General features: G+C 38.4%; 1 protein-coding gene and 1 pseudogene across 1 annotated transcript in view; one reads left to right on the plus strand and one right to left on the minus strand.

Moving 5' to 3' along the window:
- The window catches only part of ENTHD1 (ENTH domain containing 1), a 119,897-nt gene extending 97,699 nt beyond the window's left edge, over nt 1-22,198 (plus strand). Inside the window, exons 5-7 of the mRNA XM_037744292.1 lie at nt 411-803; nt 21,498-21,794; nt 21,891-22,198. Of these exons, the coding sequence (XP_037600220.1) occupies nt 411-803; nt 21,498-21,794; nt 21,891-22,198 (998 nt within the window). The remainder of the gene's footprint in view (nt 1-410; nt 804-21,497; nt 21,795-21,890) is intronic.
- Nucleotides 3,593-15,928, minus strand: LOC108315228 (annotated as a pseudogene).
- Nucleotides 22,199-25,131: the final 2,933 nt, after the last annotated feature.

A 25,131-nucleotide genomic window follows, 5' to 3' on the forward strand; every position in this document is an offset into this window, starting at 1 on the left:
GTAGCTAAGGGTTCTGTAGGGACAGACCAGTATGATGTAGCATATTTTCCCTAGTTTATCTTGTAAAAAAGATGAAACTTGGAAAGTACTAAAAATATGGTGGTTTCAGCGACAGATAAGTGGGTGAAGGGAGAAATATTTAAAGACAAGTTATTTGAAGCTTTCCTTGCTTTGTGCTTCAGTGAGGAGAGAGGGAGAAGGCAGCTACCAAAATGACTAAGTCGTCAATTATAGCCTGGGTGTACTTTAAATAGGCAGAATATAGAAGCATAGTAAGAAAGCAGAGGGCTAAATAGGAAAGAATTCTGTTATGACATTAAGAAATCCTATTTATTAAAATTGCAACAGATCTGAAATAGAATATTTTCAGTTTTATTTTTTGATTATAGTTCTCATTTGTGATATTATAGATGCTGTGCCTACTCTCTCAGGAAATAGTCCATCTCTGCAGACAGATGTGAGTTTGGACAAGAGATCAGATGGTACCCTTACAAATACTGTAACAGAAAACCTCTTGGAAACACCTTTAGAAAAGCAATCAGCTGCAGAAGGTCTTAAAACATTGACAATTTTACCAGCATATTGGTCGTCAAGTAAAGAGGAGTTTATCAGCCCCAACTTAAGGATACCACAGCCAGATTCTACTTTCCATAACCAGGCCTCTGTAGAAACACTCTATCTCTCTTCTTCATTCAAAATATTTGACCCAGTGAAGGAGACTGTAATCAACAAGGCCTATCAGAAACCAGCACAAGACAGTATTATTCAGATGGATGATAAAATTTTCAAGACAACCACACAGGGTGAGTCTACCAAAAAAAAACAAAACACAAAACCAAAAACCTCTTTTGAAGCATTATTTTACTTTTCTCTGCTTTCTGTCTCCTTGTTTGTTTCCCTCCTTTCACTCTCATCAGTGATATTAAAATGTACATGTTATACAGATACTTCTCAGTTGGGAAAGTACCCCTTTTAGTAAAGGGCTAATAGATAATTCATCACCGTATGTTCTGAGTCCTTGGTTGAACATATTACCATAACTTCTGAGCAATTTTGGTGCAGGCCAAATTAGAAGGAACTAGCATGAAATAAGTGCTTTCTATTGGACATGTAGGTTACTTATTAAGAGATTATATGAAAAAGAGTTGGTTCGTATGTATATTGGTGTATACACACATCTCCGCATATACACTTGTGCATGTGTGCCCTTTTAAAAAGGGCTGTGTACTGACCGCACAAAAGGGGTAGGGGATCTTGTCCTTTTTTATATCTTTATAAAACATCACGAGTGCAATATTGTGTAGACTGGGTGATAAAGGATAAAGCCAGTTGAGGTTGCAGGTTATTGGCTGTCAGTTACTAAATCCTCCATTACATAATTATGCTTTCTTCTTTAAAGTTAACTAGTGAAAGAATAATTTTTTGTTCATGACTAAATAGTAGTTTTATTGGTTCTTATGTATAATAGTGCTAACCAACTCAGATAAATAGAAAGCTTTTTAAATTTATTTCTTTTTATTAGAGACTGGTTCTTGCTCTGTTACAATCAATGCAATCATGGCTCACTGTAGCTTTGAACTCCTGGGTTCAAGCATTGCTTCGGCCCCTCAGCCTTCCAAGTAGCTAGGACTACAGGTGCATGCCACCACACTTGGCTAATTTTATTTTTAATTTATCATTTTTTTTTTGGTAGAGGTTGGGTTTTGCTATGTTGCCCAGGTTGGTCTTGAACTTCTGGCCTCAAGTGATCTTCCTGACTCAGCCTCCCAAAGGTCTGGGATCACAGGTATGAGCCACTGTGTCTGGCCAATACAAAGATTTTAATGTGAATCTTTTAAGTTGACTCAAACCCAGATTAAAAGTACATATAACTATAAATAATGGAAGCTACCATGTTGAAGCTAAAGACATTTATATTGGTATTAGTAAGGTCAATGAGTAATAAAAGATTTTCCTTTGTGCTCTTTCAAGAATTTTTTGATATTGAATAGCGTAAAGGTAGTAAAACTGATTCTCTGTTTTATCAACCAATTACTTTTCTTTTGAGACTGTTGATGTGGAAACCAGTTAGTACTGGTTATGACGGCTCTGATGGATTATGTTCATGGCTGTCTCCTGGGAAGTTGATACTTTTGGTTCGCTTCTTTCATGAATACCACAAAATGATCATTGAAAATATTTTTTGATCACTGTGAGTGTACCAGGCACGCTTAAAATTTAGCAAGAAGTTCCTCGAAAACTGGTTAACATGGAGAAATTTTGTGTCTGCTTGTATTAGATAGAACTGGTCTAATTCTACTATCAAAAATAATTATTAAATGTGGGAAATTATTAAAAGCTGGTTTAAAGTCATCATCAAACAACCAAGTAGAAAAAACATAGTAAGGTTAAGATCCCAGGGGGAAGACAATTGAGATGAGTCCCTCATTCACCTTAGTTTTCCCCCCTTGAGTCTTCTGCTTATTCTCAGAGCAACATAATAGAAGCTGAAGAGAAATCAGAGGTCTGGGCTTTCCACAGTCTCACTGAGCTCGGGAGACAGGTAGGAGTTTGGGGTTTTCAAAGTGTGAGGGACTTGAAGGGCCCGTATTCAAGAGGGTGGGAAAGTCTTTCTGTCATTTCTTACTGAAACATTTGCTTACTGCTAAGCTACATGCGTTCAGGACAAGATGCCAAGAAACTAAATGGGAAGCAGCTTATAAGAGGTCAGTGAGCTAAGCAGACAAGGAAACAAATGTCAGAGTTCAGGATGTGGTAAATCGCAGGATCCGTGGTGATCACTCCAGGCTTTCCACTGGGACCCCTGATAGGCTATATAGAACTATACTCAGAACTATACTCTAGGAATAAGGACAAACCAGAAGTTGAACAGCCCTCACAAATACTATTAATAAAACCCATTTCGCCTAGAGCAAAGTGATTGATTTGTATTCCGTCTGCCTTCTAGAAGACAATTAAATCCTTTCTTGAGAGTTCTTAAAATTTTTCATAAAATATTTTGGCTTTCAACAAAAAGTTACCAGGCATACTAGGAAATGAAAAAATGGCCAGAAATATAGGAGAAAAGTAGACAATGGAAACAGACCACAGTAATCTAGATTCTGAATGTATAAAATAGGTACTTTAAAATTATGGTTAATATTAATATGATCAAGAAGACAAGAAAGATGAAAAATTTCATCAGAATACTAGTATCTATTTTAAAAATCAAACGGACTGGGCACAGTGGCTCATGCTTATAATCCCGGCACTTTGGGAGGCTAAGGCGGGGAGATTGCTTGGAGGCTAGGAGTTCAAGGTAAGCCTGGGCAACATAGGGAGAGTCCATCTCCACAAAAAAAATAAAATAAAAAAAATTTTAAAAGCCAGATGTGGTGGCATGTGCTTATAGTTCTAGCAACCCTGGAGGCTGAGGCAGGAGGATCACTTGAGCCCAGGAAGTTGAGGCTACAGTGAGCCATTATCATGCCACTACACTTTAGCCTGGGTGACAGAGTGAGATCCTGTGTCAAAAAAAAAAAAAAAAAAAATCAAACGAAAATTGTAGAGCTGAAGAATACAGTAGCTGAAATTAAGATTCTGAGGGTACTTCTCAGTCCTTATATCCTGGAGTGACAAAAGAGAGTTTAGTGTGGCAGGGAAGTGGGAAATCCTAAAAGAGAAGGAGACTCAGAAGGGGCAAACCTCATTATTTGTGCATAAACTCTTCCCAAATTCTTGACTGACGACTAAACTATACATATAGGGGGACCTCAGTGAGTCTGACCAGAAAAAAAAAAAAATCCTACTGGAAGCCAAAAGAACTGAGATGAGACTTCAGTTTCTGTTTACTGGAAGGCTGACAGTTTGAAGAGGCCAGGCAAGTTATCTTCCAACCAGAACAAAATTCAGCACTCTTTAGAGGAGTATCACAGAATCCAGACACTTTACAATGTATCATCCAAATGTCCAGTATAAAATTTTAAAAATCACTAGGCATGTGAAGAAATAGGAAGATATAAGCCATATGAAGATATTAAGAGTCAGTAGAAACTGACCCTTAGATGACCCATATGTTGCAATTACCAGACAGATTTTTAAAAGCAGTTATTATAAATCCATTTAAGAACTTAAAGTACGCTCAATGAATGAATAGAAAGGAGCATCTCAGCAGACAAATAACTGTAAAAAGAAATTAAATGGAAGTTGTGGAGCTGAAAGATAAAAAAATTGAAGTGAAAATTTTACTGGAAGGGATTAGCAGAAGATTAAAAATGAAAGAAAGAGCAAGTGAATTTGAAAATAGATCGATAGAAATAATCTAATCTGAAAATGGAAAGAAAAAGATTAATGAAAAAGAAACAGACTCAGTCTTGTGAGACAGTGTCAAGCACTCTGACACTGATGTAATTGGAGTTCCAAAAGGTGAGGAAAAGACAGAGGGTCAGAAAAAAATTATTTGAAGAGATAATGCCCAAACCTTCCCAAATGTGTGAAAGAAATAAACTTTCAGATCCAAAATGCTCAAAGAATTTCAAACAGAATTAAATTTTATAAACATGTCTGGATGCATTATAGTTGGACAGCTGAATTCCAGAGATAAAATCTTGAAGGCAGCAAGAAACATTATCATATTACATGCAGAGGACCAAGAATATGAATGACACCTGATTTTTTATCATAAGCAGTGTATATCACAAGACAATGAAAAGTCATCTTGTAAGTGTTAAAAGGCAAAACGTATTAACCCAGAACTCTGTATCTAGCAGAACCAAAAAAATTGAGACGAAAACAGGACTTGATTCAAGTGAATAAAAACTAATCGTCAGGAAATCCATACTACAAGAAAGACTGAAGGAATATTTTCAGCCTAATGAGAAATTACACTAGTTACTTGAATCTACGGAAAAGAATGATGAACGTTGGAAATGGTAAATATGTGGATAAATATAAAATACTATGTGTGTTTTTTCTTCCGATTAAAAAGTACATGTAACTATTTAAAGCAAAACTTATACTATGTTTTGGGACTTGAAACATATGTAGATATATATTACAATATAGCACCAAAAATGGAAAGTTCATGGAATTATACCACTGAAAGATTTCTATATTTTACATAAAATAGTACAATATTAACTATAATTAACCCATGGTAGGTTAAGCATGCATATTTAATTACACTTGTAAAAAGGAAAGTGGAATGGCCAAAGCCCTGCTGAGGAATTAATATGGAATACTAAAAATATATTCAATCAACACAAAAGAAGAAAGGAAAAGAGGGACAGCAACAGATGGCAGATAGCAAAATAGAAGACCTAAATCCAACCATTTCAATAATTACATTAAACGGGAGTGGAATAAACTTTCCAATTAAAAGGAAGAGACTTTAGATTGGATAGAAAAGCAAGACTCAACTACATGCTATCTATTAGGGAAGTGCTTTAAATACAAAGACGTAAATTGATTAGAAGTAAAACCATTCAAAATATGTACTGTGCAAGCAGCATAAGGTGAGAGTGGCTATATTAATATCAGACAAAACTGACTTCAAGACAAAGATTATTACTAAAGAGGGCATTTCATATTGATACATAGGCCAGCGCAGGAGGGATATATAGCAACCAAAAAAGGGATATATGGCAACTAAAAGTGTGTATGTACCTAATAAAAGAACTTCAAAAATACACGAAGCAAAAACTGACAGAATTATAGGGAGAAATTACACAAATCCACAGTCATAATTTGAGATTTTATTATTCTCAGCAATTGATAGAACTAGGCATAAAAATCCATAAGTATGTGGAAAATATGAATAACTATTCAAAAACCTTAACTTACTTGAAATCTCTAAATCACAACATCCAACCAGTGCAGAATACATTCTTTTTCTGTTTTTTTAAACATTCTTTTTCAAGTGCAAAATGAACATTCACCAAGAAAGAACATATACTGCGTCATAAAAACAAAAATTATTTTAAAATAAAGTGTGGTATGAAAACAAAAAGTAACAAGAAATTTCAAAAGATCGAAATCTTGAAAAAGCATGGTCTCTGGTCACAGTAGAATTAAATTAGAAATTGATAACAATGAAATTCATAGAATAACTCCAAATATTTAGTAATTTAGCAATGCATTTCTAAATAATCTATGAGTCAATGAAGAAATCTGAAGAGAAATGAGGAAATATTTCAATCAATCATAATGAAAATAAAAAATGTGAGATACAGCAAAACTAGCAGGAAATAGCTAGAGGGAAAATTATAGCTTTAAATGCTTATATAAGAAATGAAGAACGCCTTAAAAATCAGTGATATATGGGGCTAACTTAAGATGCTTGGAAAAAAGGAACAAATTAGACTTAAAGTTAGTAAAAGTAAACAACAAAAAATAGGAATAAATGAAATAGAAACAGATGAAAGGTGGCTCTTTAAAAAGTTAACATTTATAAACCCCTATTAAATCTGATCAAAAAAAGATAATTACAAATTACCAATTCTAAGAATTAAAGGTAGTGTATAACTAAAAATCCTATAGATACCAAAAGATTGTGAGAGCCTATTATGAACAACGCTACGGCAACAGATTTGATGGCTTAGTTGAAATGGGTAAGACAACTGGCTAAAACAGACCTGAGAAGACCTTTGTGTTTGTCAAATAAGCTGGGGAAAAAAGATGCACACACTCACACTCACACACTCACACTCACACACTCTCTCTCTCCCCCTTTCCCTCCCCTTCCTCTCAGAAACACATCACAGAGAAACTTTAGTTCCCTATAGTCTTACTAGCGAATTCTAAGAAAGAGGTAATGAAAATCATATGCCAATTTTTTCAGAAAGTGGAAGAAGGACTACCCAACTCATTTTATGAGGCTATCATAGTCAAATGCCAAAATCTGACAAAGACATTACAAGAAAATTATAGACCAATATTCTTCAAAGATTTACACAAATGTAGAAATCCTAAATAAAACATTATCAAATCAAATCCAACAACATATAAAAAGAATAATACATCATGACCAAGTAGAATTTTTCCCGGAATTGTAAGGTTGGTTTGACATTTGAAAATATGTAACTGTAATCTACCATATTAACAGAATAAGATGAAAATGATATACTTGTCTTGATTCATGCAGAAAAGCATTTGGCAAAATTCTACATTCATTTACGTTTTTTTAAAAAATTAAGCAAACTATGAATAAGAGGGAAGTTCCCTCAAGCTGAATAAAGGGTATATTTTTTTAAAGGGTCTATTTTGTAGGCCAGATGTGGTGGCTCACACCTGTAATCCCAGCACTTTGGGAGGCCAAGGCAGGAGGATCAGTTGAGGCCAGGAGTTCAAGATCAGACTGGTCAACATGGCAAAATTCTGTCTCTACAAAAAATTTAAAACATTAGCCAGGAATGGTGGCATGCACCTATAATGCCAGCTTTTCTGGAGGCTGAGGTAGGAAGATCGCTTGAGCTCAGGATTTTGAGGCTGCAGAGAGCTATGATTGCCCCACTGCATCCCAGCCTGGGAAACAGAGCAAGACCCTATCTCCAAAATAAATAAATAATTTTTAAAGCCCTAATATGGACTGCTGACATAATTAGTGATAAAAGACCGAATGTTTTGCCACTCAGATCAGCAACAAAGAAAGAATGTCTGCTGTCACCGCTTTTTTTCAACACCGTATTAGAGGTCCCAGGCAGTGCAGTTAGGTGAGAAAAAGAAATAAAAGACATATGTATTGGAAAGGAAGTAATAAAATGTTTTTATTCAAAGATGATATGATTATGTGTGTGGAAGATCTCAAAGAATCTATCAAAAAGGCTACTAGTAGGTGAGTTTAACAAGATCTCAGGGTACAAAGTTAGCATAAAAAATGTATTGTCCCAACCTGGGCAACTGTATTAGTCCATTTTCACACTGCTATAAAGAAATAACCAGGACTGGGTAATTTATAAAGGAAAGAATTTTAATTGACTCGCAGTTCTGCATGGCTAGGGAAGCCTCAGGAAACTTAGAATCATGGTGTAAGGAGAAGCATGCACCTTTTTCACAGGATGGCAGGAGAGAGTGCGTGTGAAAGAGGAACTGTCAAACACTCATAAAATCATCAGATCTCGTGAGAATTCATTCACTATCATGAGATCAGCATGGGGGAAACCACCCCCATGATCCAATCATCTCCCTCTCTTGACACGTGGGGATTACAATTAGAGATGAGATTTGGGTGGGGACACTGAGTCAAACCATATCAGCAACATAGGGAGATCGCTGTTCCTGTTTTTAAATTGACTGATTGATTGATTGATTGATGGAGTCTTGCTTTGTCACCCAAGTTGGAGTGAAGTAGGGGTGATCTCGGCTCACTGCAACCTCCACCTCCTGGATTCAAGCAATTCTCCTGCCTCAGCCTCCCGAGTAGCTGGGATTACAGGTGTGTGCCACCATGCCCAGCTAAGTTTTGTATTTTCAGTAGAGACAGGGTTTCATCATGTTGACCAGGCTGGTCTTGAACTCCTGACTTCAAGTGATCCACCCTCCTCAGCCTCCCAAAGTGTTGGGATTGCAAGTGTAAGCCATTGCACCTGGCCGAAAACTTTTCAATTTTATTTATTTATTTATTAGCCTGGCATGATGGTGCACACCTGTGGTCCCAGCTCCTTGGGAGGCCGAGGTGGGAGGATCACTTGAGCCCAGGAGTTCAAAGCTGTGGTGAGCTATGATTGTACCACTGCATTCCAGCCTGGGCAACAGAGTGAAACACTATCTCAAAAAAACAAACAATAATAACCAATTGAAAATTGAAATTAAAACAGTATCATTTACAGTAGCATTTACAAAAAAACAAAATACTTAACAAAAGGCATATAAGACCTCTGCAGTGAAAACTATGAAACATTTCTGAGAGCAATTAAAGACCAAACTAAATTGAAAAGTTATGCAATGTTTATAGATTGGAAGACTCAGTATTGTTAAGATGTAATTTTTCTCCAAATAGCTTTGCAGATTCAATGCAGTCCCAGAAGGCTTTTTTTTTTTTTTTTTTGGTAGAAATTGACAAGCTGAATCTTACATTTAAATGGAAATACAAAGTATCTAGAATAGCGAAAAGAATCCTGAAAGTAAAAGAACAAAGTTGGAGGACTCCCACTACCTATTTTTAAATTTTATTTTAAAGCTATAGTAATCAAATAGTGTGATATTGTCTGTATAGTACATCTATTTTGGATCGTTTTTATAAATACTTTGAGGCTTTTATAAATTTGAAATATTGACCCTCTGATTGAAATTTCTTAACCATCAGGTAAGGTGATTGTTTGAATAATAAGTAATATTTTCTTCCAATCATTGCTGTGGTACTTAACTTGATTTAATTGCTTATTAAATTCTTAATTATAATATTTTAACATTGGTTTTTTAAAATATGTGTGTGTGTGGCCAGGCACGGTGGCTCACACCTATAATCTCAGCACTTTGAGAGGCCGAGGCAGGTGGATCGCTTGAGGTCAGTAATTCAAGACCAGCCTGGCCAATATGGTGAAACCTTATGTCTACTAAAAAATATTAGCCAGGCGTGCTGATGTACCTGTAATTCCAGCTACTCAGGAAGCTGAGGCAGGAGAATTTCTTGAACCTGGGAGGCAGAGGTTGTTGTAAGCCCAGATCATGCCACTACACTTCAGCCTGGGCAACAGAGCGAGATTCTGTCTGAAAAAATGTGTGTGTGTGTGTGTGTGTATGCATGTATGTATGTGTGTGTGTATATATGTGGTGTGTGTGAGAGAGAGAGAGAGACAGACAGAGACAGACAGACGTAGGTTTAACAACATTTAACAAATTCTTAATAGGGTGAAATTCAGTATTTCTCTGTTGATAAGACCAAATTATTTCAGAATTGGTTCGAAGTGTCTTGGGTCCATGACCGAGGGGCACAATTTGAAAGGTGCCTAGTTCCTCAGAAGAGGCAGCATGAGCCTGATAGGAGATGATGGCAAAGCTCCCAGTCCTAGAGGGAGATTGCAGAATAAATCCAATGTCCCTTTAAACCTCACCATAAAGTAAGTTAGGCTCCTACTTGGATGAATAGCACAGTTGCTGATAGCACAGGCTCTGGAGTGAGACTGCCTGGGACCACAATCCCAGCCCAGCCACTAAATGTGCAACCTTAGGTGAGACCCCTGACCTCCTGCGGGTCAGTATCTTCACCTACAGGACAAAGATAAGGATGGAACTGCCACACTGAGCTATTGCTGGGATTTAACAAATTTACAAATGCAAAGTGCTTAGAGTGGGACCTGGTAATAGGGTAAGTGTAACATAAAATTTACTATGATTTTTCAAGTGTACATACTTTTAATTCCCCCTGTAGAACTGTAGAAACTTAGTCCCCCCCAACCCTCAAAATCCTCTCTAGTTGTTTCCAAAAGCACCCAGGAATTTTTTATTCTCAGGAACAAGTAAATCCCTATGCTTCCAGAAAGGGCATTCCAAGCAAAGGAATAATACAGAGTTGTAACCAAGCAAAGAGATTCCGCGGAGCTCCGGTTTATTTTCTGCCAAGCAACCAGAGTGGTTTGATCAGTAGTCCTCCCCGACTTAACCTGTGGACTCATCACCGTGCTCCTAAAGCCCTGGGCAGCCTAGCTTCTGCCTCTCTTACCAGCCTGATATTGCCTCAATTTGTCAGATTAACCATTTTGCTTCACCATGGTTGTTCCCTCTGACCAGAACACTCCCAGGCCCACCCCTTCCCCTAGTTCACTCCTACTCATCCTTCAGAGGTCAGCTCAAATATCACTTAAGATTTCCTGACCTCCTAGGGTATTTCAAATCCCCCTAACTGTATGCTATCTCAGTTCCCTGTAATGATCCTCATCACACTGTCATTCCAGTTGACTGCATATGTACTAAGTTGTTTAGTGTATCACCGTTTCTTCCCACCTGAAATGTCATCTTCATGAGAGAAGAGACCAGGTCTGCCCTGTTTGTTATTGCATCCCTAGCACCAAAGACAGTAGCTTGCACATAGTCCGTATTCAATATTTAATAAGTGAACTAAAGGCAGCTTAGTAAAGCGGAACGGGAAAGTGTGCATGAAGAGGCGGTAGAAGAAAACCCTGGAAAACTAAGCCAGACAGATGATAGGAGCCATGTGTGCCAGGTTAAGAAATCCGGACTTTAATTTGAAGACAGTGCAGGTCACTAAAGCTCTTAAGCAAGGCTAATGACCTTACACACCTTGTTTTAGGAGTGTGTTATGTTGAGCTGGCAGGTAAAACTGGAGGTGAGGAAACTTCAAAGGCTGTTGTAGGAAACCAGGTGAGAGAAGTTAGACCGCAGAGGATGAGGTAGAGGGAGGTAGCCAGGAGTCTTAGGTGGATCATGATCTGAGAGAGGTGAATTAGAGTCAAGAATCCACAAAGAAAGACTCACCCCATCTGGAGGGCCTGTAAGGAGGGAGGAGAAAGGATGTGTCACATGTGGTTTGTTGCTCTTAACAAACAAGACGTATTGATCCTTTGTGTGCCACACACTGTAAGTACTGGCTTCAATACTCATCAGAGATCACCTGCCAAAGCTGAGGGATTTGGAGTAGCAGAGGGACTGTGAAGAGAATTGTTAAGTTTAGAACAGACACAGTAGAGAATGGGAGGAGGAGCTACTAAGACCCTGGAGAGCGGTGCTCGGTACCACCCTAGTGTGTGCAGCCCTCGGCTTTTCTCCAGTGGGATGGAGCAGCCTGGCACAGGGATGAAATGGTGGATATTTACATCGAAATAGGATTAGGGCAGTGGGTGGCAAACCACAGCCCCTGGGCCAAATCTGGCTCACTGCCTGTTTGGTAAATAAAGTTTTATTAGAATACAACCATGCTAATTTGCTGCTTTTGTGCTGCAACTGGCAGAGTGGAATAGTTGCCACGGAGACTATATGTCCCACAAAGCCCAAAATATTTGCTATCTAGTCCTTTACAAAAATGGTTTGCTGATTTCATTAGAAGCTAGCAGGTAAGGCAGAATACATGGCAGCAAGGAAGTGGTAAGACAGTGGCTGAAGGGGTGGATAATGGGCATCTAGACTGGTTAGAAAGGAGGCAAAGCCAGGCAGGCTTAATAGAGTGGGAGAAAATAGGATTTCGTTGCATCTGTTCTCTCAATGAGGTCAAAGTTTCAGTATGTTAGAAAGAATGGGAGAGCTGGAAGTAAGGGAGAAAAAAAGTACTTCTGGAAAACAGGTTTCAGAGGAGGGCAGTCCTGAGGGATGACATGTCCTAGGCACTACTCAGAGCAATGGCTGAAGGTCATTGTGAGGAACTCAAGAAACGATGAGGCCAGAATGGATAGCTAATCGCCATGGACACTGGCGTCCCTCAGGGTGATGGAGAAGAGAGAAGACAGTGTCTATGTTCCAGTTTTAAGAAGTATTGGTTTATATGAAGGGTCCAGGTCTGGCTTTATAAAGTCTTTGGAGATAATGAGTTAGGAAAATTTAAAAATTCTTGCATGCGCATATTTTAGTGGATCTCAACTCTCAGGAAAGCTAAGGCAGCCACCTAATACACCTTAATATTGGTACCAAATGAGAGGGACATATTTGCTGCTGCAACCTTATTTGATCTTTTGATACTAAATGACTCTGTTCCTAGAAGAGCTCATTTCTTCCCCTCAGTTTAAATTTTAAGTTATTTATCTGTAGCTCAAGCTGTTTTTTTAAGTGATTAGATATTTGATCATGTACACCAAAAAGGGGGAAGCAGCTAGCAGATTCTTAGAAGCTAGAAATGGTAGCAGACAGCCTTCATTGTATTCTCATAAGCCACAGTTATAGTAAGTGTGTTCAGCTACACTGGATACTTGGCTAATTATTTTGGAGGAAAAAAATCAGTGTTCTTCACTTTCTCATATTGGATAGAGGTAGACATTGTCACTGGCTTCATCCTTTTTTCCAATCTAATTGGCTTTTTACCATGACCTTCACCGGTACTTGTTCTAGATCACTGTTTTTCAGTTCACCTTTAATAGTGAAAGAAACCAAACTTGACACAGATGCACACACATGACCCATTAATCATGCACATTTCCTTCTCGTCTATAAAAGACTTCAAAGGCAGAAGCTGAGGAAAATGGTAGAAAACAGTTCTGCAAAGTGTCTTGGCAAAGCCTGAGTTACTGGTCAGGCTGGCTCAGAAGCACCACGCAGAGTAGAGTTGAAGGCAGCCTTCCTCACCCCTCCAGGGAGGCAGCCCCAGCAAATCTTCCAGTATATAGCTCCTGCCTGCTGTTTCACAGGCCAAAAACCACACCTTTTTTGATTTTCAAAACTTAGTGAACCAAGTGTGTACTTTATAAGTGAGATAATTCTTTAATCCAATTTTCCCAATAAAAATTTAGCATAAGCAATTAAGAAGTTTCTTAAATCTATTATTTTATGTAGCATATTTATAATGACATAAAATTTCCAAATGTTACACTTTTAAAAAATTGAGATCTAATATACCATAAAATACATCCTTTTAAAGTATGATTTAGTAGCTTTTAGTATATTCTCAGTGTTGTGCAACCATCACCACTAATTCAGAAACACTTTCATCACCTGCTAAAAATCCTATGCTCATTAGCAGTCACTCCCCATTTCTCCTTTCTTCTAATTCCCGTCAGCCACAGATCTTGCTGTCTCTATGTATTTGCCTATTCTAGACATTTCATATAAATGGAATCATGCAATATGTGGCCTTTTGTGTTTGGCTTATTTCACTTAGCATATTTTCAAGATTCATCCATGTTGTACTTCATTCCTTTTCATTCTTAATCCCATTGTAACAAGATATAGATATATAGATTAGATAGAAATATTATATAGTATACCAAAAAGTATATCTATTTCTCTCTCTATATATAGAAGAGGGAAACATTTCTATAGAAGAGAGAGAGAAATAGATATACTTTTTGGAAATTACAAATAATTCTGCTACAGACATTTGTGTAAAATGTTACGTTTTTATTTTTTCAAGGCTCATGTATTACACACTCTACAAAGGAACAGAGTATAAAGAACAAATGAAAGAAAATGACAGGCATACACATTTACATAGCAAGCATGGGGCAAAACTTGTCAAGATTCTTTAAAACTTTTAACATTTAACAGCCAAATCAATTTCTACAAATAATTTATTATCTCAGCAAGAAGTTTTAGAAGACTCAAACTATGTGATTCAAACTATGACTATCTTAGGAAAAAAGTTTAATTTTATCCTCTTTGAAAATCTCCAAATTGCCAGAGGCCAAGTAAACCTGAGCAGTCCCAATTTTCAAAAGATTTGGCCGGGCACAGTGGCTCATGCCTGTAATCCTAGCATTTTGGGAGGTCAAGGCAGGCAGATTGCCTAAGCTCAGGAGTTTGAGACCAGCCTGGGCAACACGGTGAAACCCCATCTCTACTAAAAATACAAAAAATTAGCTGGGGTTGGCAGCATGCACCTATAGTCCCAGCTACTCTAGAGGCTGAGGCAGAATTGCATGAACCCAGGAGGAGGAGGTTGCAGTGAGCCGAGATCCCACCAGTGCACTCCAGCCTTGGTGACAGAGCAAGACTCTGTCTCCAAAACAAAATAAACAAACAAAAAAAAGATTCAAAGGTTTTTAAGCCTATGACTTCTTAGGAAGTCGTAATTGCTTAGAAAAATTATTCAAAGTGTGTATTCAGCTTTCAATGATATTAACATACAAGAAAAAAAAATCCATACATCTAATTATCATCAGTAGCCGGTTAATTGCCTGATCTTCCAAAACCAGATACAAGTCTTCTTATGAGTCAAGGTTCTTCAGACCTCTCCACTAATACATTGCAGTGTGCAGACTTTGTTTAACTTCATTTGACAGAAGAGAAGATCCTTTGAAATGCAGTGGATGACAGGCGACATATTTCTGCAGTCTCTCCTTCTAAGTGTAGACACAGCTTTTGTTCCCGATACCTTAGTCAACAGCCTTTGTGTTTATCAGTTCCTCCTCACTTCACTGTCCTTCTGACTGAGAAATATGATGTCCAAACACTGAAGTTTCTGGATAAGAAAATGGAGAAGGCTCCTAAGATCTATTTTCTCAAATGAATCATCTTCTTGAAATGCAAATTTCTGTGTAAGTGCATGAGATGTTAAAGACACCGAATCCCAATGTGAATTTTTCCTTTCCTCTTATGAATGGGTCTGCCACCAGGTGACTGTTCGGTTGCACAAAGCTTAACTTTATTTATGTCCTCTAGAACATCCAGCATGTTTGGAACATCTTTATTTCTGTGGCTTTTGGAATGATGACTATACTGGCACCTGGGTGCTATTTGTTCATTTCGGTAGCTGGATTATCTGAGTCACAAATATTATTATATCCTAGTTGTATGGGAAGAAAACATGGAAGACGGAGAGAAGAAAACTGAGGAGGAAGTGGTGGTGAAAGAGGAGAAGAAAGCACTGAACTTGGAAACTGATCTGGCTCCCCACTCAGCTGAAGAGCCCCTGATGATGGCATTTGTCTTAAACTAATGGGCCCATCATTCAAGCCAAAGGAGCTAGAATTTATAGTTTTCAGTTCCTGCATTTCCACAATTGCAGCAATCCGAGAGTGAAAATTAGCTCATCTTCAAGGGCAACTATTTTTTTAATTGCACCTTCATTTACAGGCAGGTCATTTTTCACTGGCTCGTTATGTCTTAGAGCAGATGACAGTGGATCCCAAACTAGGCGCAAAGGATGGACACATTCCATTTTCTCTTCACTTTTCCATACACTGTTTTGAAATCTGAGATTACTGCCTTCCTCAGCATTTGCCACATACAAAATATCAGCAAAAGGTGGAACAATAGATCCACAGTGATCAAAGTCTACAGACTTCAAGAACCGGATCAACTCAAAATTGTGCCTTCAACAAGGTTCTAACAGAAGCATTTTCTCAATAATATGAACAGTATTCCTAGTTGAGCCATAGACTTTATTTTCCCAAATCAGCAAAACCTGATCTATAGGAACACCAGAATATTCGCTATGAGAGAAACTGATGAAGCAAATACAGACGCCAGTTCAAGGAAGCATTATCAGTTTCTTGGTACCTTTCTCCGAAGCTGGCCTTCTGGTAACTACCAGAATGTCAAGTGGAGGGCATTGTGAATCCCCTCTGGGAATCCTCCTCACAGGAAGAGGCACTGGTCCTGGTCCAGGAGCACACAGACATCAACCAGGTGTCTGCTCGCACACGTTGGCTTGCAGACCACAGGCAGTATCGACGCCCTCACTGAGGGGTGTGAGGTCAACCTGGTACCATCCCTGGATAACTCTGCTCAGCCAGTGTAACTCTGTAGGAGGCATGGTTGCCTCTCCTGTGCCCAGCCAACCTATCAGTGGTCCCAAGGACAGGACCACTCTGTGTTACATTTTTAACCATGGAACAAAATCACAGTATTTTAATTTGTGTATAGTTAACTTGTCAGCCACTGAGTATCAGCTAGGAGGACTGAAAGAGGTGAATTGGAGAATGACAAAAACTTCTCTGTTTTACAGTGAACTATTTAAAGTGTTTAGTTGACCAAAGACCTCTTGCTTACAGAAAGATTTGTATTTCTAACTCAGAGCTTTTAATTATTTCTAGAAATTTGTCATTTTATTTTTGCAACACAGTTCTAAACGCTTTTAAAATGGAAAGTTTTAATACCACGATTAACTGGTCCATATTATTTATTAGTATAATAAAGTGAACACATCAGCATTTGGAATAATTTTACAGTGCTGTCTTCAAGCAAGCCCAACATTAATTGCTGTGCGTATATCACGCAATGAGATTTTAAAATACAGCAATTTATTGTAGCTTATTTCAGCTCTGCTGAGTAGACCGTGTGAATGTTAACAAGAGACCCAAATAACTTCTGTAGTGAACCTGGGCAGGAGAACTAAATGGGCAGTGGGGATGCACCCTGAAGAGCAGCTTGAAGTGTGTGTACAGCTGTGGAGTGTTTGAAAACAAAAGTAAACTGGTATGCGGCAATTACAGATGAAGTGTCTTTTTATAAGCAAAAGCATCATGTAGCCTATGAATCAAAGCTGCAAAGCTGTAAACAATGATAAGCGATTTCGTCAGCAGTTGTAGTCATAAGGCAAAAGAAAGGTGGCTAAATAGTAGGAAGCAGTGGGTCTCAAACTTCAGCATGCCTCAGAAGCACCTGCAGCGTGTTACAACATCGTCTTCTGGGCCCGACCCCCCAGTTTCTAATTTAGTAGATCTGGGACCCAAGAACTTCGTTACTGGCAAATCCCCAGATGACGCTACTGTGGTCACATTTTGAGAACTACTGGCATCAGGTTTTTCAGCCACAGCGTATATATGTGACTAACATAACTGCATATCTTTACATAAGATAGCATGACATTAATATTTGACTCAAATATTATTTTCCTCTTGGCCTACTGAAAATGTTTCTTATTATATCATTCTTTCTCACTAGAGGGAACTCAAATTTGATTTCTAGAGTATTTTCTTAGTACTTTAACGGATCTGTTTTGAGTCCTAGAATCTTTTTTGGAAACAGGGTCCCACCCTTTTACCCAGGTTGGATTCCCCTCCCTAGCATGACCACGGTTCACTGCATCCTCAAACTCCCAGGCTCAGGTGATCCTCCCACTTCAGCCTCCCAAGTAGCTGGGACCAAAGGTACACACCACCATGCCCAACTGATTTTTATGCTTTTTGTAAAGAAGTGTTTTCATCATGTTGTCCAGGCTGGTTTCACGTTCCTGGGCCCAAGCCATCCTCCCACTCGACCTCTCAAAGTGCTGGGATTATAGATGTGAGCCACCGTGCCAGGCCGGGTCCTAGAATCTCACCAAGAATAGATAGTTCTGTAAAGTGATGCACAGATCTTGCCTCAAATATCCCTACCAAATGGTTATTCAGGCTGTGCGTGAGCTCTGAGCATCACTCACCATGGCCCTTTTCATGTGTGGAGAACTATGACAATGAGGAAGTACTTTATTGAGCTAAAATCTGTTTTCTGTAAGTTTTACCTGTTGATCCCAGTTCTAGATCATGGAAACTATGAGTAATGGAAGGTATTATTATTAAGGTTTTCTGATTGTCTTCAAATAATTAGATATAGCTTCTTATCCTTCTACCATCTCTTTGGGTAAAGACTAGCATATCCATCAACCATTTCTTATAGATAAGATGTCAAGTCCCCTCACTGTCCTGGTTACCTGCCTTCTAAATTTTGTACTCAAAATTTAATGCAATTCTATTAACACAGTAAAAATAATTCTAATGTAATAGAATTGTGTGGAAGTATAGAATTATGATTAAGATCGTATTCTTTGACATCAGAGAAACTTGAATTTGAATCCCATCTTTGCCCTTTTCTAGCAAGCCTTGTGGTCTTGGGAAAGATTTTTAGCCTCTTTCAGATTCCTTCGTCTTGTATTTTAAAATGGAGTTATAAAACCTACTCCATCTTATGCCAAACAAAGAGAATTAAACAAGAACTAATTGAGGGGGCCAGGCACAGTGGCTCACAGAGGTAATCCCAGCTTTGGGAGGCTGAGGCACGAGGATGGCTTGAGGCCAGGAGTTTGAGACCAGCCTGGCCAATGTGGCAAGACCCGTTTTCTATAAAAAATTAAAGAGTCAGGGATTGGTGGCCCACACCTGTAGCCTCAGCTATAGGAAGGCTGAGGCGGAAGGATCGCTTGAGCCAGGTTGAGGCTGCAGTGAGTCATGATCACACCACTGCACTCCAGTCTGAGTGACAGAGCAAGGTCCTCTCTCTAAAAAAGAAAAAGAAAACAGGGATTTGAAAAGTAGTTAAGTCCTTAGACTTGTCCACTTTGCTAAACAGGTGAACTGTTACTGTGAATACCCACCTACCTCTGCACCCAGTGGCAGAGTCTGAAGATTTGTTTTCTCGAGAGGGCAGATGGAAGGTCTCTAAATTAGAGATGCTAGGTAGAATTACAAGCGTGGGTACTGTCACCAAAGCTACAGGATTAAGTGATGATATGTAAACCAAATGCTGAATGCTGCAGCCCCCTCCCCCTGCTGGCCTCCCAGCGCCCTGGTAGCTAGACCTTTACCCTCTGGGTAGGAGATAGGACAGCTGTTCTCCTGGAACCCAACTGGCTGGCCTAGAGGAAAGAACTAACGATATTGACATTAGTGGTTCCCCCAAAAAATGACTATTCACTAAAGCTCAAAGTTGGCAAGTGCGTATACACACTCAAAGTTCAACTTTTTAACCCTCCACTCTTAAACATAGGCAGACAGAAGGAGTGCCAAACATCTGAACAAAACTTCTAATATGAAACATTGAAACAAAAACAAAGGAAAACAATTTTGAGGAAACATACACTATGAAGGGAAAGGAAAAATTTTTTAAAGTTTATCATTATTATCCTCAAAGAAATAAGAGAATACAGTATATGAAACAAGAATAAGATGTTACAAAAAGAATTTCTGAAAATGAAAAAAGCTCTTGGAAATTTAAAAATATAATAGCAGAAATATAAGACATCAATGAGAGGACTGAACGCTAACATCGACAAAATCTACATGGAAGTAAAGCAAAAAGACAAAGGTAGGGAAAATGGGGAAGAAGAGCGGGAAGATTACAGGACCAGTTCAGGAGATCTAACTTCTGACAGGAAGGGTTCTGAAAGAGACAACAGAGAAAACACAGAGGAGAAAAGACGTGATGCAATCATTAGGGAAATTTTCTGGGGCTGAAGGAAATAGGTTGCCTGACTGAGTTGACCTCAGTGAGTGAAAATAGTCTCACTTCAGGGCACATCACTGAGAAGCTTCCAAATCCTCTGAAACAAAAGAAATTCTGTGATGCTTCAGAGAAAAAACAGGCTCTATGCAATGGATAAGAATTCAAGTGGCTCCAACCCCTGAGCAGCGATACTAGAACCAAGAAAACAGTGAAATGTGGCCTTCAAACTTCCGAAAGAATGATTTCTGACCTAGAATTCTTTAACCAAACTATCATTAAGCCTAAAAGTAGAGTACAGACATTTTCAGACATGCAAGTTCTCAAAACGTTTTCTTCTCGTGGCTGTCGTCGTTAGCATGCCCACTACCATCTTTCCATCTTGTTAATCCAAAGATAGAATGTCTCGATTAGCCTGACCTAGATTCCTAACTGTTCTTGGCTTTTCTTGACCATGTGCTGATGAAGTTCCTGCTTTCCTTTTCATGTCCCTGCTGTTGCATCAGCTGAGAATATATTTCATCCCCAAAAAAGTTTTGTGATTGGAATTTTTCCTGAGAACTGGGGATAAGCCATGGAAAACTTTGAAGCAAAAAAATAGAAACTGCCTGCCCTGGCCATAGTTTTTACAGGAGGTCCAATTTAGTTTAGAAAGGACATGAATATGTAAAGCAAAATAAAATAGTAGAAAAATAAGCCATGTGTTCTCATTAGTAAGCATCAATTTCCCTCTTCTGTGACTTACAATGAATTTCTTTTTTTAAGTAGCAAGTTCAGAGTTAGTTGCAAAAAGTTTAGAACTGAATTCTACCAATTTGTATCACATATCATAAGTGAATGTCAACAGATACTCCAAGAAGAAGAAAAAAAGTTACATGTTTAAGAAAGCTTGGGAAACACTTGAATAAATTACCAAAGATTTCTCAGAACTTTAAATGCACTGATGGACATTGTTAACTTCCTTCTGGAGGTACAGCATGCAATTGCCCAGTTTTATTGACGACGAAGCCTGTTTTTACAAAACATCTTCTAACATCTGAAGGAACACTGTGTTTCTCAGAACAGTTTGGGAAATAATGATTTAGAATGAAGTGTGGGAGATTTAATATGATTTTGCCTGAAAGGAAGCAAAAACTTTACGAAATCTGTAATTTTATGAAACAAAAAAAGATTTACAATGCTTTTTACTTTACTTTTAGTTTCTCGGCGAGAAAAAAAAAAAATGATATACATTTGCCAAAGTGTTCTAGAGCTCAGATGGATTGGACTTCAGTCTGGATTATATTTCACTACAGAGAGACAAATATTTATTTCACTAACTTTTGAATATTTGTAGTTGGGTAGTTTCATTTTGCCATAATAATCTCTGCAGGAAAAAAATTTAAAAGTTGAAGGAATCTGTTACAGTTTTCTCACACTTTCTACTTTAAATACCAACTTAAAATGTTGGCAGTCTCTAGAATGGGGTTTAATACTTTTCTGCTCTCTCTGATTAAGTTTAGTGTAAAAATATGTTGGGCAGGGTTTGAGTCAAGATGAGTCAAGATGAATATTGATAATTCTATTTTAGCTTCATTTCCATGGTATTATTGATATATAATACATCTGTAGATTTTCTTAGTTTCCTGCTTTGGGTTTTTTTAAGCTAATTATGAATAGTTAACATTTAAAATTCTAAGCAGTTTATTTATGTTGAGCCCTTCCAGATAGGCTTTTACATTATAAAATTATTTCAGCTATTACTCTCATTTGTATGTTGCATACATCTTTTTCTCTCATTTTAGTCTCAACTCCCTCTGAGGAAGCATCTACCTTTTCTCCTTTATCCATGTCATCTCCTGATTTAGCCTCTCCGGAGAAGTCAGCTCATCTCTTATCCCCGATTCTGGCCAGACCTTCCTTCTGGACTTTGTCACATCAACAGATGTCTTCTGCCTCCTTTAAAGATAAAGACAAGTCGGCCAAGCTGCATCACTCCTTTGCTTCTAGGGGCCCAGTGTCTCCTGATGCAGGGGAAAATGATAACCTCAATCTACTGGGAATTCGTCCAAACAACTCTGATTTTGCTAAAAAGAATATAAGTCCTATTTCTAGTAGTCACCGGGGAGAGTTTTCCACCCCAAATGCAGACTATATTTCTAGTAGTAACTGGGGAGGGTTTTCTACCAGGAATGTAGACCATATTTCTCGTAGTCACTGGGGAGAGTTTTCCACCCAAAATGTAGACCAGTTCATCCCTCTGTCCTGTTCTGGTTTTCAGTCAACCAAAGACTTCTCCAGGGAACTTGAAGCAAAGAATTCCATTAGTGTTCTTCTAAGGGAGGTAAAAAGTGCGTTAGCTAGATTACATGAAGATCTGAGCACAGTGATCCAAGAACTTAGTGTCATCAACAGCCATCTGATGAGCATGAGTTTGAATAGTTCACAAATGAGCCAGTCTTCACAGGTCCCCCAGTCTTCTGAGGGGAGTGCAGATCAAATCTAATCGTTGCAGTATCTATTTTTGGTGGAACTCATGTGGTTCCACTTCCCCAAGACTTAAGTTAACATTGTATACATTCATATTACTGGGGCAAAAAGGGGGATTGTTTAATTTTTCCTTTTCAGGTTTATTCACAAGTATCTTTCAAACCAATAATTTCATTTGGGTGATTTTTTAAAAGGGAAAGATATCACCTTTAATAATTTCAGATTTAGATATTAGTTCATTTGAAACATAAGAGAATTTCATTCTTTCATGCTCTGTATCTTAATTGGGTTAAGCATTAGTGAAAATTGTGGTAAGACCTCAAACTGTAAACGACTATTCAAGAGCGTTTGGCTGAGGAGACAGGAAGAAGCTCCTTATCTTGCAACTATATGGAGCTTGTTAAGCCTCCAAGGTGACCCAGGAGAATCAAGTTTGGGGTATACATTTCACATGTTCTTTTGCGAGTTTTAGGTTCTGCAAACCAAGGGCCAGAAATCTTCTTTCTTCCAGATGCCAGTGTTGGGAGTTAAATGGAAACAAGCAGGACATGAAACAAGTGTTTTTATTGTCAATGTATATTGCAAAGTGAATTCAAATGCATACTTTTTATTCTATTTCAGAAAATAAATTTGACATTTTTCATCTTATGTGTATCTTTTAAATTCATTAAGACAGCCTTTCAAATAGGAATGTCTCAGTTATTTATGGGCAAAACAATCCTGTTTGGGGATTACAGGCCAGTGATACCCAACCCTGCTACACACTGGAATCGCCACAGCAGGTATCCTTTCATTTTATATTTGTCTGGGAGAATAGTGTAATGGGTCCATGTGCCCATCACTCAGTTTCAACAATTACCAACTCACTCACGGCAAAAATGGTCCTGATTATTTTGAAGACATACGAAACATTTTAAAAATACACTAAGGCCAGGGTCCTGCTCCCAGACTAATTGAAACTGGTTTTCATCATGCAGACTGAATTAGGAGATAAAGGGAATTGTCAGTGAAAAGACCTTAAAGCTGGAGGAATTTGGCATGGTTGAAGAATGTCGAGAAGGCTGGTGTGTCTGGAGTGAAGTGAGCAAAGGGGAGAGCAGATGGAGATCAAGGTCATGGAGCAAAGGTGACAGATGGCATAGGTTCTTAAAAACCATTGTTAGAGATTTTGGCTTCTACCCTGTGAAATAAAAATTAGGATAGGGGTCTAGGATACAAAATAATACGTGACTCTGATTCTAAATGATTGCTCTGGCTTTGGCAGGGGAAGTGGTACAAGAACATGAGGTGGGGCAGGTAAGCTGTTGCAGGTCTTCAGATGAGAGCTGATGGCGGCTCAAAGCTGGGTGGGCATAGTGAGGGTGAGTGAGAAGTTATTAGTTCAGGCATTCACTAATGGATTGGACAAAATATGTAAGAGGAAGAAGAGTCAGTGACAGATTCAAAGTATTGGACTGAGCAGCTGAAATTCAAGATGACATTGCCATCAACTGAGATGAGGAAGGCTATAGGTAGAGAACATTTAGAGACATTCATTTTTAGATATTTTAATTTCAACTATGTGTTAGACAGCCAAGTAGGCACCTGGATGTGAAAGCTGAGATTTCGAGGTAGTCTAGATTGGGATGGAGGCAGGCAGTTAGGAATTTGGTGGTTATTTAAAACTATAAGACAAAATGAAATGATCAACGGACTAAGCGTGATCATGGAGAAAGTTGGAGGCCCGAGCCCTGTGCCATTATAACAAAGAGATTAAGAAAAAGTTGAAGAGCCAGTGAAGGAAACTGAGAATAACCCATCACCCAAGTAGGAATTAAACAATAGTGTGTGGTGTTTGGAAACGAAGGTTGTACAGTTTTACATTGAATACATGCCCTTTACATAGATTCACCAATTGTTAACATTTTGCTGTGTTCACTTTATCTCCCTCTGTTGCTAAACATGTTTATATATGCATTATATAGAGAGACATGTTTTACCGAACTATCTGAAGGTAAGTTGCAGACATTTTGACACTTCTCAACACTTAGGGTGAACATACTTACTACATGATCAAAGATAATGATTATCCAACTTACCTTCCAGTTAATTACTTCTCTCTTCAGCTGTGTCTAGTCCATTATCAAATCATCCCATCAAGTTTTAATTAGGTTATTATATTTTTTATTTCTAGAATTTTACTTCGTTCTTTTAAATTTTCCTATAGTTTTATAAGTTAATGTTTCTTACAGAGATTTTCAGCTATATCTTTACTATTAAAATAGTAACCAAACTAGTGTAGAATTCTTACTAGTAAGAATATTAGGCTGGGCATGGTGGTTCATGCCTGTAATCTGACCACTTTAGGAGGCTAAGGTGGGAGGATCACTTAAGCCTAGGAGTTCGAGACCAGCCTGGGCAACATAGCTAGACTGTGTCTCTACAAAAAAATAGAAGATTACCTGGGTGTGGTGGCATGTGCCTGTGGTCCCAGCTACTCCAGAGGATGAGACAGGTGGGTTGCTTGGGCCTGGGATGCAGAGGTGGCAGTGAGCTGTAATCACACCACTGCACTCCAGCCTGGGTGACAGAGTGAGACCCTGTCCAAAAAAGAAATAATATTAAGTAAACTAGAGAGTATTCTCACCAGTAAACTGGTAATAATTATTTAAATATACATTTAAGATTATAAATAGCTTAAATGCATAGCTGCATTCCATAAAGGTTTTAAAGTTGATATGTAATGCACATACCATAAAATTTACCTTTATAAAGTGTGTAATTCAGTGATTTCTAGTGTATTCACAAGGTTGCACAGCCATCACCATTATCCAATTCCAGAACATTTTCACCATCACAAAAAGGCACCTTATCCCCATCTGTAGCTGCTCCCCATGCCCCCCTCCTCCAAGCTCCCAGCTACCACTAATTTACTGTCTGTTTCCATGAATCTGCCTACTTTGGCTATTT

This window comes from Cebus imitator, unplaced genomic scaffold (genome assembly GCF_001604975.1).
Source record: "Cebus imitator isolate Cc_AM_T3 unplaced genomic scaffold, Cebus_imitator-1.0 Scaffold170, whole genome shotgun sequence".
Taxonomy (NCBI): Eukaryota; Metazoa; Chordata; class Mammalia; order Primates; family Cebidae; genus Cebus; species Cebus imitator.